Source organism: Sminthopsis crassicaudata, chromosome 2 (genome assembly GCF_048593235.1).
Source record: "Sminthopsis crassicaudata isolate SCR6 chromosome 2, ASM4859323v1, whole genome shotgun sequence".
Lineage (NCBI taxonomy): Eukaryota > Metazoa > Chordata > Mammalia > Dasyuromorphia > Dasyuridae > Sminthopsis > Sminthopsis crassicaudata.
In genome coordinates this window covers 548491719-548506367 of record NC_133618.1, presented here as the reverse complement: position 1 = coordinate 548506367, position 14649 = coordinate 548491719, and the positions used below count along the sequence as shown (strand labels likewise).

The window sequence follows — 14649 nt, the reverse complement described above, 5'->3', positions numbered from 1 at the left end:
AATCATAGAGAAGGTATGTTGATCAACTTTGGTTTGGAATTTATTTAATTTTTTTTTTGTTTTTGTTTTTGTTTTTTGTTTAGAATTTCACGTCTTCACCTGGATTAAATTTAAACCACAGAGTGGCTTCTCAGTAGCTTTAATTAGAATTGGACCCAACGTAGATTTCCTGAATTCACTGTGGGTCAGACTCAACAAGTGAGAAAATTTTGCGTGGAATTCAGATAAGAGGCAGAAGGCCCAGTACCTTTTGACTTGATCTTCACTTGATTTTTTAAAAATCAAATCTGTGTTCAGAATTTCTATTGGGGAATTTACTTTACTAATGCAGAATAGCCAACATCTTTTTACAATTTTGATCTTAAAAGGATTGCCTGATGTCCCTGAGCTACTTAAGTGACTTGCCAAGAGATCACATGGCCTTTGTACCAGAAACAGGACTTGAACTTAAAGCAGTTTTTTATTTATTACATGGCCTGGCTTGATTATGGGAATACTTTTCATTTCCAGTTAATCCTAGTTTCTAAGACTAATAGAGAGAAACCTCTCTTGCTTTTTCTATGGAAAGGTGAAATTGGGGAATGACTGATCTTATGAAAATGATGTATTCTTCCTTCTAAGAATCAATGTACTCCTTCTAACAATCCACTCTAATCTTACAGTTATATATTAAGTGTCTATTGATTTGCAAAAGTACTATGCAGGGCTCTATTTTGAGGATCCAAAGACAAAAATGAAAAATAGCTCCTGGGGGTGGAGCCAATATGGCAGAGAAGATACAAGCAATTTTGTGAGCTCCCTTCTTCCCTCAATACCAATTAGTTAAATCAGCCTCAAAAATAACGCTGGACTGATAGAAACCACAAGGACTGGAAGCACGACTTACCAGCTGAAGAGAATCTGGAGTTTCAACAGAAAAGGTCGGTTCCCAGGGGAGGAAAAAATAAAGAGGCCACCACAAACAGTTGGGTGGTGGCACATTGTGCCGATTGCACTGGGGAGGGCTCTGGGATCAGAGAAGCCACTGAGATAGAAGAATCTGGCACAGGTTGTTAGCTCTTCTCTGCTTATAAGACAGCAGTTCAGAAGAGCAATCAAGCCACTTTAAAATATAAAGCCAGATACTAGAACCACCCCAATCTGGAAGTGACTCAACAGATCTCGGCACTGTGGGTGTGGCTGACTTAGGCTGTCCGGGCTTTCACCTGGGGGTAGTTAAGAGATTGAAAAGCAGGCGAACACGGCCCAAGGTAACAGATAGTGCCTGGCTCAGCTGGAGGCTGTGGAATTCAGCCCCGGAAGTCCCAGAGAAGCGGAACCTTTGAAATAGGGACCATGGTTTCAGGGCAGACACTTCCAGTTTGAGCGCAGGGACTTTTCACATCAGCTGCTGACATCCACGCCCCACGGGACGCATAGGCTGGGTTTTGTGTCGCCTTTACTGTTCAGTCTCAAACCTCAGGAAAGTCGCCAGGACACACAGCGCCCTCAAAGGGCAGTCCTGCTAATCACCTCCGAGGCACTTCCAGGGAGGGGGTGGGGAACTCTCTCCCAGAGCTCTCTCTTAGCTCAGGTGCAGGAGCCACTGCATCCATCCGATCTGGGAGGAAGCTGATAAATAAATAAATAAATAATTTCCTACCCCAGGGACAGACCCCAAAAGATTTTTTAAATATGAGTAAAAGCCAAGAAGAACCATTGATTCCTTCTACACAGAGAAAGAGCGAATATCCAACCCCGAGGAAGTTAACAGCAGAGAGTCAGCAGATAACAACCTAAAGGGGAATGATTCCTGCCCCCCATCACATAACTCTCTCCTAGAAGAGACTATTAAAAAATTAAGAGAGTTTGAAGAAAAATGGGGAAAGGAAAGAGAAGCTATGATAGAGAATAACAACGTTCTGAAATTGGAGTTGGAAAAAATAAAGAATTCACAGGAGGTGCAAGGAAACAAAATTTGTGAATTAGAAAAGGTTAAAAAAATCACAGGAAAGTAGGATTTCTGAATTGGAAAAGATAAAAAAATCTCAAGAAAGTAGGATTTATGAATTGGAAAAGATAAAAAAGTCTCAAGAAAATAGGATTTCTGAATTGGAAAAAGAAAATAATTCTCTAAAAAACAAAAATTAGGGAAATGGAAAAAAATTCAATAGAGCAAAATAATTCATTTAAAAACGAAATTGGGCATATACAAAAAGAACTAAAAACTGTGAATGAAGAAAATAACTCCTGAAAATTCAGGATGGAACAAATAGAAATGAATGATTCATTGAGAACCTAAGAATCAGTCAAACAAAATAAAACAAAACCAAAAAAAAAAAAAAAAAAAAAGAAAAGAAAAGCTGGAGAATAATGTCAAATACTTACTGGGAAAATCTATAGACCTGGAAAATAGATCTAGGAGAGATAATCTGAGGATCATTGGACTTCCAGAAAACTATGACCAAAAAAAGAGCCTAGATTCTATTTTACAGGAAATCATCAAAGAAAACATTCCAGAGATAATAGAAACAGAAGGGAAAATAGACGTCAAAAGAATTCATCGAACTTCTTCTGAAATAGACCCTAAAAAAAGAACACCACGCAATATAGTGGCTAAGCTGCAGAATTACCACACAAAGGAGAAAATCTTGCAAACAGCTAGAAAAAAACAATTTAAATACCAAGGTGCCACAATAAGGATCACTCAAGATCTGGCTGCCTCCACATTAAAAGATTGAAGGGCCTGGAACCTGATATTCCAAAAGGCAAAAGATCAAGGATTGCAACCAAGAATAAACTACCCAGCTAAGTTTAGCATTTTTTTCCATGGAAGAAGATGGTCATTCAATGAAATAGAGGAATTCCATATGTTTCTAAGAAAAAAACCAGACTTAAACAAAAAATTTGATCTACATCCACAAGACTGAAGAGAAACAGAAAAAGGTACACAGAACCCTTGAGAACTGTATTTCTGTTGTGGATATATAGAAAGTACGCATGGATAATTTGATTTTACTGATATAAAAAAGGGGGGTGGTAGTAAAGGGAAGGGGGTAGTATCAGAAAAAGGGGAAGGAGTGATAAAAAGAGGGAAACTACATCCCAGGAAGAGGCATAGAAAATATACCATATCTGAGGGAATTTAGAGAGGGGGAGAAACATTGTGTGAATCTTACTCTCATCAGAAGAGGCTCAAAGAATAAATGATTGACATATTTGTTTTTCAGAGAATTCTCTCTCACCTCATTAAAAGGGGGGAGAGGAAAAGGGAAAAGGAAAAGGGGAATAAGGGAAGGGACTTGGAGGGAGGGGGGAGGGATACTAAAAAAAGGGAGGGCTGCGTGTCACAAGTGGGGTCTATAAATTAAATATCGAGGAAGGGGTTCAGGGGGGTCGAGGGAAAAAGCATAATCTGGGGATAATATGATGGCAGGAAATACAGAATTAGTAATTTTAACTGTAAATGTGAATGGGATGAACGCTTCCATCCAATGGAGATGGATAGCAGACTGGATCAAAAATCAGAACTCTACAACATGTTGTTTACAGGAAACACACTTAAAGCAGGGCGATACATACAGAGTAAAGGTAAAAGGTTGGAGCAGAATCTATTATGCTTGAGGTAAAGCCAAAAAAGCAGGGGTAGCTATCCTTATCTCAGATCAAGCAAAAGCAGAAGTTGATCTAATTAAAAGAGATAAGGAAGGAAACTATATCCTGCTGAAAGGGAGCATAAATAATGAAGCCATATCAATACTAAACATATATGCACCAAGTGGTATAGCATCTAACTTTCTAAAGGAAAAGTTAAGAGAATTGCAAGAAGAAATAGACAGTAAAACTATAATAGTGGGAGAACTCAACCTTGCACTCTCAGATTTAGACAAATCAAACCACAAAACATAAGAAAGAAATTTAAAAAGTAAATAGAACATTAGAAAAACTAGGTATGATAGACCTTTGGAGAAAACTGAATGGCGATAGAAAGGAATATACTTTCTTCTCAGCAGTTCATGGATCCTATACAAAAATTGACCATATATTAGGACATAAAGATCTCAAAATTAAATGTAGAAAGGCAGAAATAATAAATGCCTTTTTCTCAGATCACAATGCAATAAAAGCTACATTCAGTAAGAAGTTAGGGGTAAATAGACCAAAAAGGATTGGAAACTGAATAATCTCATCTTTTTTTTTGTTTGTTTTTGTTTGTTTGTTTTTATTTTATTTTATAATTATAACTTTTTTTTGACAGTACATATGCATAGGTAATTTTTTTTAAATTCATTTTTCCAAATTATCCCATGGGTAATTTTTTACAACATTATCCCTTGCACTTACTTCTGTTCAGATTTTTTCCCTTCCTCCCCAACCCCCTCCCCCAGATGGCAGGCAGTCTTATACATGTTAAATATATTTAATATATTCTAGATACAATATATGTGTGTAGAACTAATTTCTTGTTACACAGAAAGAATTGGATTCAGAAGGTAAAAATAACAGTTTACATTCATTTCCCAATGTTCTTTTTCTGGATGTAGCTGATTCTGTCCATCATTGATCAATTGGAATTGGATTAGCTCTTCTCTATGTTGAGGATATCCACTTCCATTAGAATATATCCTCATACAGTATCATTGTTGAAGTGTATAATGAACTGCTAGTTCTGCCCATTTCACTCAGCATCAGTTGATGTAAGTCTCTCCAAGCCTCTCTGTATTCTTCCTGTTGGTCATTTCTTACAGAAAAATAATATTCCATAACATTCATATACCATAGTTTACCCAACCATTCTTCAATTGATGGACATCCATTCATCTTCCAGCTTCTAGCCACTATGAAAAGGGCTGCCACAAATATGTTGGCACATACAGGTCCCTTTCCCTTCTTTAGTATTTCCTTGGGATATAAGCCCAGTAGTAGTATGGCGGGGTCAAAGGGTATGCACATTTTGATAACTTTTTGGGCATAATTCCAGATTGCTCTCCAGAATGGTTAGATTCTTTCACAACTCCACCAACAATGCATCAGTGTCCCAGTTTTCCCACAGCCCCTCCAACATTCATCGTTATTTGTTCCTGTCATCTTAGCCAATCTGACAGGTGTGTAATGATATCTCAGAGTTGTCTTAATTTGCATTTCTCTGATCAATAGTGATTTGGAACACTCTTTCATATGAGTGGAAATAGTTTTAATTTCATCATCTGAAAATTGTCTGTTCATATCCTTTGACCATTTATCAATTGGAAAATGGCTTGATTTCTTATAAATTAAAGTCAATTCTCTGTATGAATAATCTCATCTTAAAAAATGACTGGGTGAAACAGCAAATTATATAAATAATTAATAATTTCACCCAAGATAATGGTAATGATGAGACATCATACCAAAATCTGTGGGATGCAGCTAAAGTGGTAATAAGGGGAAATTTTATATCTTTAGAGGCTTATTTGAAGAAAATAGAGAAAGAGAAGATTAACAAATTGGGCCTGGAACTTAAAAAGCTAGAAAAAGACCAAATTAAAAACCCCCAACCAAAAATTAAACTTGAAATACAAAAATTAAAAGGAGAAATCAATAATATTAAAAGTAAAAAAAACTATTGAATTAATAAATAAAACCAAGAGTTGATTTTATGAAAAAGCCAATAAAATAGATAAACCTTTGGTAAATCTGATCAGAAAAAGGAAAGAGGAAAATCAAATTGTTAGTCTTACAAATGAAAAGGGGGATCTTTCCACCAATGAAGAGGAAATTAGAGAAATAATAAGGAGTTACTTTGCCCAACTTTATGCCAACAAATTTGATAACTTAAGTGAAATGGATGACTTTCTCCAAAAATATAGGCTTCCTAGATTAACAGAAGAGGAGACAAATTGCTTAAATAGTCCCATTTCAGAAAAAGAAATAGAACAAGCTATTAACCAATTCCCTAAGAAAAAATCCCCAGGACCAGATGGATTTACATGTGAATTCTACCATTTAAAGAACAATTAACCCCAATGTTATATAAACTATTTGAAAAAATAGGGGATGAAGGAGTCCTACCAAACTCCTTTTATGACACAGACATGGTACTGATACCTAAACCTGGTCGATCGAAAACTGAGAAAGAAAATTATAGACCAATTTCCTTAATGAATATTGATGCTAAAATCTTAAATAAGATATTAGCAAATAGACTTCAGAAAATCATCCCCAGGATAATACACTATGTCCAAGTGGGATTTATAGCAGGAATGCAGGGCTGGTTTAATATTAGGAAAACTATGAGTATAATTGACCATATTAATAATCAAATTAATAAAAACCATATGATCATCTCAATAGATGCAGAAAAAGCATTTGACAAAATCCAACATCCATTCCTACTAAAAACACTTGAGAGTATAGGAATAAATGGACTATTCCTTAGAATAATCAGGAGCATATATTTACGACCGTCAGTAAGCATAATATGCAATAGAAATAAACTGCAACCTTTCCCAGTAAGATCAGGAGTGAAACAAGGTTGCCCACTATCACCATTACTATTCAATATAGTACTAGAAACGCTAGCCTCGGCAATAAGAGCCGAGAAAGAGATTCAAGGAATTAGAGTAGGAAATGAGGAAATCAAACTATCACTCTTTGCAGATGACATGATGGTATACTTAGAGAACCCCAAAGACTCTGCTAAAAAGCTATTAAGATAATTCAGAATTTTAGCGAAATTGCAAGATACAAAATAAGTCCACATAAATCCTCAGCATTTTTATATATCACCAACAAAATGCAACAGCAAGAGATACAAAGAGAAATTCCATTCCAAACAAATGTTGAGAGTATAAAGTATTTGGGAATCCATCTACCAAAGAATAGTCAGGAATTATATGAGAAAAATTACAAAACACTTGCCACAAAAATAAAGTCAGATTTAAATAATTGGAAAGACATTCAGTGCTCTTGGATAGGCCGAGCGAATATAATAAAGATGACAATACTCCCCAAACTAATCTATTTATTTAGTGCTATACCAATCAGAGTCCCAAGAAACTATTTTAATGACCTAGAAAAAATAACAAAATTCACATGGAAGAATAAAAGGTCGAGAATTGCAAGGGAACTAATGAAAAAAAAAAAGTCAGAGGAAGGTGGTCTAAGTGTACCTGATCTAAAGCTATATTATATAACAGCAGTCACCAAAACCATTTGGTATTGGCTAAGAAATAGACTGGTAGATCAGTGGAACAGATTAGATACAAAGGACAAAAAAGGGTACATCTATAGCAATCTAATCTTTGACAAACCCAAAAATACCAACATTAGGGATAAAAATTCATTATTTGGAAAAAACTGTGGGAAAACTGGAAATTAGTATGGCAGAAATTAGATATGGATCCACACTTAACACCATATACCAAGATAAGATCAAAATGGGTCCATGATTTAGGCATAAAGAATGAGATAATAAATAGATTAGAGAAACAGAAAATAGTCTACCTCTCAGACCTGTGGAGGAGGAAGGAATTTATGACCAGAGGAGAACTAGAGATCATTATTGATCACAAAATAGAAGATTTTGATTACATCAAACTAAAAAGTGTCTGTACAAATAATACTAATGCAAACAAGATTAGAAGGGAAGTAACAAATTGGGAAAATATTTTTAAAGTTAAAGGTTCTGACCCTAATTTATAAGAAATCAAACCATTCTCCAATTGATAAATGGTCAAAGGATATGAACAGACAATTCTCAGATGATGAAATTGAAATTATATCCACTCATATGAAAAAGTGTTCCAAATCACTACTGATCAGAGAAATGCAAATTAAGACAACTCTGAGATACCACTACACACCTGTCAGATTAGCTAAGATGACAGGAACAAATAATGATGAATGTTGGAGGGGATGTGGGAAAACTGGGACACTGATACATTGTTGGTGGAGTTGTGAAAGAATCCAGCCATTCTGGAGAGCAATTTGGAACTATGCCCAAAAAGTTATCAAACTGTGCATACCCTTTGACCCAGCAGTGTTACTACTGACTGGGCTTATATCCCAAAGAAATACTAAAGAATGGAAAGGGACCTGTATGTGCCAAAATGTTTGTGGAAGCTCTTTTTGTAGTAGCTAGAAACTGGAAGATGAATGGATGTCCATCAATTGGAGAATGGTTGGGTAAATTATGGTATATGAAGGTTATGGAATATTATTGCTCTCTAAGAAATGACCAGCAGGAGGAATACAGAGAGGCTTAGAGAGACTTACATCAACTGATGCTGAGTGAAATGAGCAGAACCAGAAGATCGCTGTACACTTCAATGTTGTATGAAGATGTATTCTGATGGAAGTGGATATCTTCAACATAAAGAAGATCCAACTCACTTCCAGTTGATCAATGATGGACAGAAATAACTATACCCAGAGAAGGAACACTGGGAAGTGAATGTAAATTGTTAGCACTACTGTCTATCTACCCAGGTTACTTATACCTTTGGAATCTAATACTTAATGTGCAACAAGAAAATTGGATTTACACACATATATTGTATCTAGGTTATACTGTAACACATGTAAAATGTATGGGATTGCCTGTCATCAAGGGGAGGGAGTAGAGGGAGGGGGGGATAATTTGGAAAAATGAATACAAGGGATAATATTATTAAAAAAAATAGCTCCTGCCTTGAAGGTGCATTTGTTCTGCTTGGGGGAGAACAACATATAAACAGATAAAATCTGTATGTGATAAATTTAGGAGGGAATGACTTCTATCTGTTATGGGGCTGAGGAAAAGCTTCCTATAGTATGTGACACATGAGCTGACTCTTGAGGAAGGTTTTAAGAGATAGAATTGAATTGGGAGTGTATTTCAGGGGTGGAATATTGTCTTTGCAAACTCATGGAGACAAGAGTTATATTTCTGAATTTGGGGAACAGCAAATAGGTTAATTTGGTCAGAATGTAGCATTCATGAAGGGTGAGAATGTGTAATAACACTTGGAATAGTACATTAGAGACAGACTGTATAGTATTTTAAATAACCAGCTCAAGAGTTTATATTTTAGCCTAGAGACAGTAGAGAATGAGGGATATAGTTAGACTTGTATTTTAAGAATATTACTTTGGCAGCTCAATGGAGGCCAAAATGGAGAGGGAATAAATGGAAACTGGAACTTCAATTAGGAGGCTGTTCCAAAGATTTAGATAAGAGGCAGAAGGACTTAAATTAAGGTGGTGGCTAGATGAATGGAGGGAAGGGGACTTGATATAAGATATTTAGTTAAGGTCTTAATCAGGACTTGGCACAACAAATTTGGGGTAGAAATAATGACAATATGAAAAAAATAATTGGTCACTTTGCAATTACTATATAAATTCTATATTTATTGTAATTACCCAAATAATAATATGGACCATTAATAATCAGTTTACATAATCTGTGGCCTCAATTTTTAGGCTTTATTTTTATCATGCAATGGTATCACCTAATGGTGAAATGTGGTATTGCATCCCAGTTATACTATAAATTAAAACTATCCACAAAGAAAAGGAGTCAAGCAGAGGTTTGGGACCTTTTGATTACAGAATACAGGAATTTCCAGCCATTCTAGGTACATATGGAAGTAAAAATGTGTGCAGTTGCTAATGTATATGGAAAGCTAATGGTTGAAGGAAAATTCCAAAATTTAGAAAGTGTTGCAAAATGTTGAAAGTGTGACCAAAGATTAGAACCAAGACTGGAAGAAATCTTTCTGAGATCATCTAGTCTAACCCCCTCATTTTATGGTGGCAACAACCCTATTAGATAGGTAGGATTAAGCCAAAACTGAGTCTCAGAGAGTTTAATCTATCTGATCATGGTAAAACAGCTAGTAAATGTTAGATGCAGGTTATGAATCCAAATCTCTTGAGCCCATAGTTTCCATTCCTATTACTATACTACTTTATTTCATTAGTATGTAGTAAGGATGACTACAACCTCAATATTCATACACAACAGAATTTTCTTCTCTCTGTTGAGAGGGTTTCCCCTATGGAAATGTTTTTCTAGTTTTAAAATAGAAGTAATTGGTAAGGAGGATTTGCTTTAAGTAAATTCCTTTTACAGTCAACTTTGCTGAAAAACATTTATTCAGTAAAATTTTAAAAAACTATATATTGGTCATATAATGTTTTGTGACATCTATTAATGTCTTGAACTACTATTTAAACATCTTATTATTATCTAACTTTGTGTTCTTTCCAAGCAAATGATAGGATTCAGAGGCCAAATGTCTTACAGTTCTTTATATTTCCTCTGAGATTTAGTAAAATACTTCCTACATAATAATTATTCAATGCCTATGTGTTGATTGATTTAATTGGATTCTGCATAACATATAGTTTATAGTAAGAAAATAGTATAAGCCAAAGGCCAAAATCTATTTTTAAAAATCATAATCTATTCACCAAGTCATAATACATTGATAAAATTGATTTTGTTAGTCAAAGATTACAGGTACTAACCATCTTTCCAATCATCATGACATAGGGCCCCAAGTATTTGTTCACACCAAAGATATCCAGGACTCTGATATACCAGAAAATGATATCCACACAATATATTACTCTTCCGTAGCCCATGTATGGTTGATTCTGAAGGCGAAGAACTGCCCCAATCATGAACACTGAGATGGCCACAAGGTCAGTGATATTCCAGTATTCCTGAAGCCAGACTTTCACTTTCTGACTGAGTTTGCCTGGTTCTGACATCAGTATCTGAAAGCAGAAAGCCAAAGAAACAGTAACTAATTCAAATCAAAATGAACAATTTTCCGCATCCTCAGTTTTCTCACATGTAAGATATATATGACATATTAATTTATCCCTGAATATCTTGGTTTGCATTGAATTTTTAAATTTGTGAATTTAAATGTTCTTGGAAATCAGTGGACCATAAATCTCAAAATAAATTAATAAAATATAATTGAAGATTATAGATCTTCTTAGCAAAGTTTTTACTCCACAGAAAAAATTTTGGACATAATGGTGTGTTAAATGTTTTGGTTCTTTAGAATAAAGAACAAGCAAAAACAACTAGATATGAAATAAAGGAACATTGTCAGTATGACTATGGCAGCAATTTAGTGTAATTACCTCTCTTATTTTTTCTAAAGCGAGGGTCACAATATAGGAGATAACAATCCATTCCTGGAGAGAGGGCCATCGTTCCATCCTCACCAAAATGATATAATTAAACAGCAGTAAGTAGGCCAGATATGATATCTTTTTTTAAAAAAATAGAGAAAAAGAAAAGAAAACTTGTAAGAAATACCCATTAGCCTTCTCATTTTGAATGGAGGAGATGGATACCAAAAGAGGGTTATAAAGGTATATCAAGTGACTAAATAGTTCCTAGGACTGACTATAAAATTCCTACCAATTTACTAATGGCTGCTGTCCCCCTAACTTTTAAGAGTTCCATTCTCTGATTTTTCCCTCTTTTCATTCTTGTATGATTATTTTTAGTTTAATTGCTTAGACACCAGAGACATAATTGAATTTTTGTTCTCACCACAGATATCCTAAAACATATGTGAGACAAATGGCCCAAAACACACCCTCAGTTAAGGCACACTGAGTAATTGAGGGGAGACAGAGATTCCCAGAACAGCATCAAAAGGACATTGCTAGAGCTATCACTGGGGTGGTAAAGGCAAAGGGAAAAATGTTTTGTGGATAGAGGAAAAGTTCCTTCTGGTTTGTTATCTAGTAGCTCACTCTCATATATCATTATTCTTTTTGGATTGAGGACCCACAAGATATTAGGTATTTTATTTCTATTCCACTAAAGAATTTAAATTTAAAATATTGTCTGTATCCTTTAAATTTAGAATTCAGGACAAAGGCCTAGTTATTCAATCCTAGTTGTAGCTCTTCAGGACATCTAGAATCAATCATCTGTTATCCTGCAGGAAGAATTTTATTGAATGTCATTCAGGGACCTTACACAAAAACTTCTGACAAGTCCTAAGGTCTTAGAAGGGCAAAACTGGAAAAAGAGTGGATGGGGAAAGGGTGAATGAAATAATACTCACACCCACAATCAATATTTTACATGAAGATTGGATCAGAGTATTGCACAACATACTGAACCAGCTGAATGGAGCAAAAGCTCCAGCCTTAGTCTCATGCCAAACCTATGTGGATTTATACTCTATATTAACATACTTTGTTGGGGCAGTTTAGGTAGTATAGTAAATAGAACACTGGACTTAGAATCAGGAGGACCTGAATTCAAATCTATCTTCAATCACTTACTAGCTATGTGATTCTGGGCAAGTCACTTAACTCCACTTGCTTCCCAAAAAATCCCCCAAAACTTTGGGCCCTGTACCTTTTGGAACTACTAAGTTGTACAGTTATACCTACCTAATAACATCACTGGTGATAATATAAATAATAATAATATGTTTATTAAAATGTGATAAATAAAATTATTATACAGATATAACATCTGTTATATATATTTCCCAGTATGATAATATTACTGTAGAGATAGAATAAATAATAAAAATCTAATTATAGAACCTTTTGTTAATTAGAATACCATAAACTCTTTCTTTTAATTTGATGTTTTTTTTTAAATTAAAGCTATATATGCTCCCAATCTCCTTTCTCAAATTTCACAATTATGTAGTAATAATGACTTTCAGATATTTCACCTAAAGTGAATAGCATCTGAAATCTGCCATCCTGAAGTTCTTCTAATACCAGATATGAAATAGAACCCTGAAAATAGGACTCTCCTTTAATTTAAAAAAATTATATGACAATATTTAATATCTTTTAAATTAAATTAAAATTTTAAAATTAAACATCTATTTTATCTTCTACCCATTTTTCTCCTTCCACTAGGAAAAAAACAAAAACAAAAACAAAAACAAAAAACTAAACAAAACAAAAAAAAAAAAAAACAAAACCTTGTAACAAATATGATGTGACTTTTTAGGGCATATGTAATCCATGATCTAGAACTGAAGACTTTAGGTTTGCCTACACTGAATTCAGTCTTGGGAACTACTTAAAAATCACTGTTTCACTTATGCTCCCACTCAGGAATATAAATATGTGTGTATATGTTTATATACCCCACATTTCCCCTGAGACCCTTGGATTTCGGTTTGTGTCTTATTATACTCTTCTACAAAAGATAAAGGGCATTCAGATTCTATACAAGCACTCAGGCTCAAAAAAATATCAAATATGAGGTAGACTTTATTGAACCTGACAAAATCCCAAGTGCTTTGTTGGTAATACTCAATTTTTGGGTGGTCCTTGAGTAGTTGAGATCTTTCCTAGAGAAAAAAATGAATTGTCTTGATAATGGCCTTAGATGTGAATATTATGTACTTCACTTTCTGGTGAAATAAAGCCATCCAATGGATCCACACTTAACACCATATACCAAGATAAGATCAAAATGGGTCCATGATTTAGGCATAAAGATGGAGATAATAAATAGATTAGAGGAACAGAGGATAATCTACCTCTCAGACTTGTGGAGGAGGAAGGAATTTATGACCAGAGGAGAACTAGAGATCATTATTGATCACAAAATAGAAGATTTTGATTACATCAAACTAAAAAGTTTCTGTACAAATAATACTAATGCAAACAAGATTAGAAGGGAAATAACAAATTGGGAAAATATTTTTAAAAACAAAGGTTCTGACAAAGGTCTCATTTCCAAAATATATAGAGAACTGACCCTAATTTATAAGAAACCGAACCATTCTCCAATTGATAAATGGTCAAAGGATATGAACAGACAATTCTCAGATGATGAAATTGAAACTATATCCACTCACATGAAAGAGTGTTCCAAATCACTACTGATCAGAGAAATGCAAATTAAGACCACTCTGAGATACCACTACACACCTGTCAGATTGGCTAAGATGACAGGAACAAATAATGATGAATGTTGGAGGGGCTGTGGGAAAACTGGGACACTGATACATTGCTGGTGGAGTTGCGAAAGAATCCAGCCATTCTGGAGAGCAATCTGGAATTATGCCCCAAAAGTTATCAAACTGTGCATACCCTTTGACCCAGCAGCGCTACTACTGGGATTATATCCCAAAGAAATACTAAAGAGCGGAAAGAGACCTGTATGTGCCAAAATGTTTGTGGCAGCTCTTTTTGTTGTAGCTAGAAACTGGAAGATGAATGGATGTCCATCAGTTGGAGAATGGTTGGGTAAATTGTGGTATATGAAGGTTATGGAATATTATTGCTCTGTAAGAAATGACCAGCAGGAGGAATACAGAGAGGCCTGGAGAGACTTAAATCAACTGATGCTGAGTGAAATGAGCAGAACCAGAAGATCACTGTACACTTCAACAACAATACTGTATGAGGATGTATTCTGATGGAAGTGGAAATCTTCAACATAAAGAAAAACCAACTCACTTCCAGTTGATCAATGATGGACAGAGGTAGCTACACCCAGAGAAGAAACACTGGGAAGTGAATGTAAATTGTTAGCACTAATATCTGTCTGCCCAGGTTACATGTACCTTCGGAATCTAAAGTTTATTGTGCAACAAGAAAATGGTATTTACACACATGTATTGTACCTAGACTATATTGTAACACATGTAAAATGTATGGGATTGCCTGTCATCGGGGGGAGGGAAT

General features: G+C 34.9%; 1 protein-coding gene across 1 annotated transcript in view; it reads right to left on the bottom strand.

The window, feature by feature from the left end:
* TRPM1 (transient receptor potential cation channel subfamily M member 1) overlaps positions 1–14649 on the bottom strand; it is a 187847-nt gene that overhangs the window by 34358 nt on the left and 138840 nt on the right. Inside the window, exons 20-21 of the mRNA XM_074294964.1 lie at positions 11104–11232; positions 10474–10725 (exon numbers count right to left, since the gene is read on the bottom strand). Of these exons, the coding sequence (XP_074151065.1) occupies positions 10474–10725; positions 11104–11232 (381 nt within the window). The remainder of the gene's footprint in view (positions 1–10473; positions 10726–11103; positions 11233–14649) is intronic.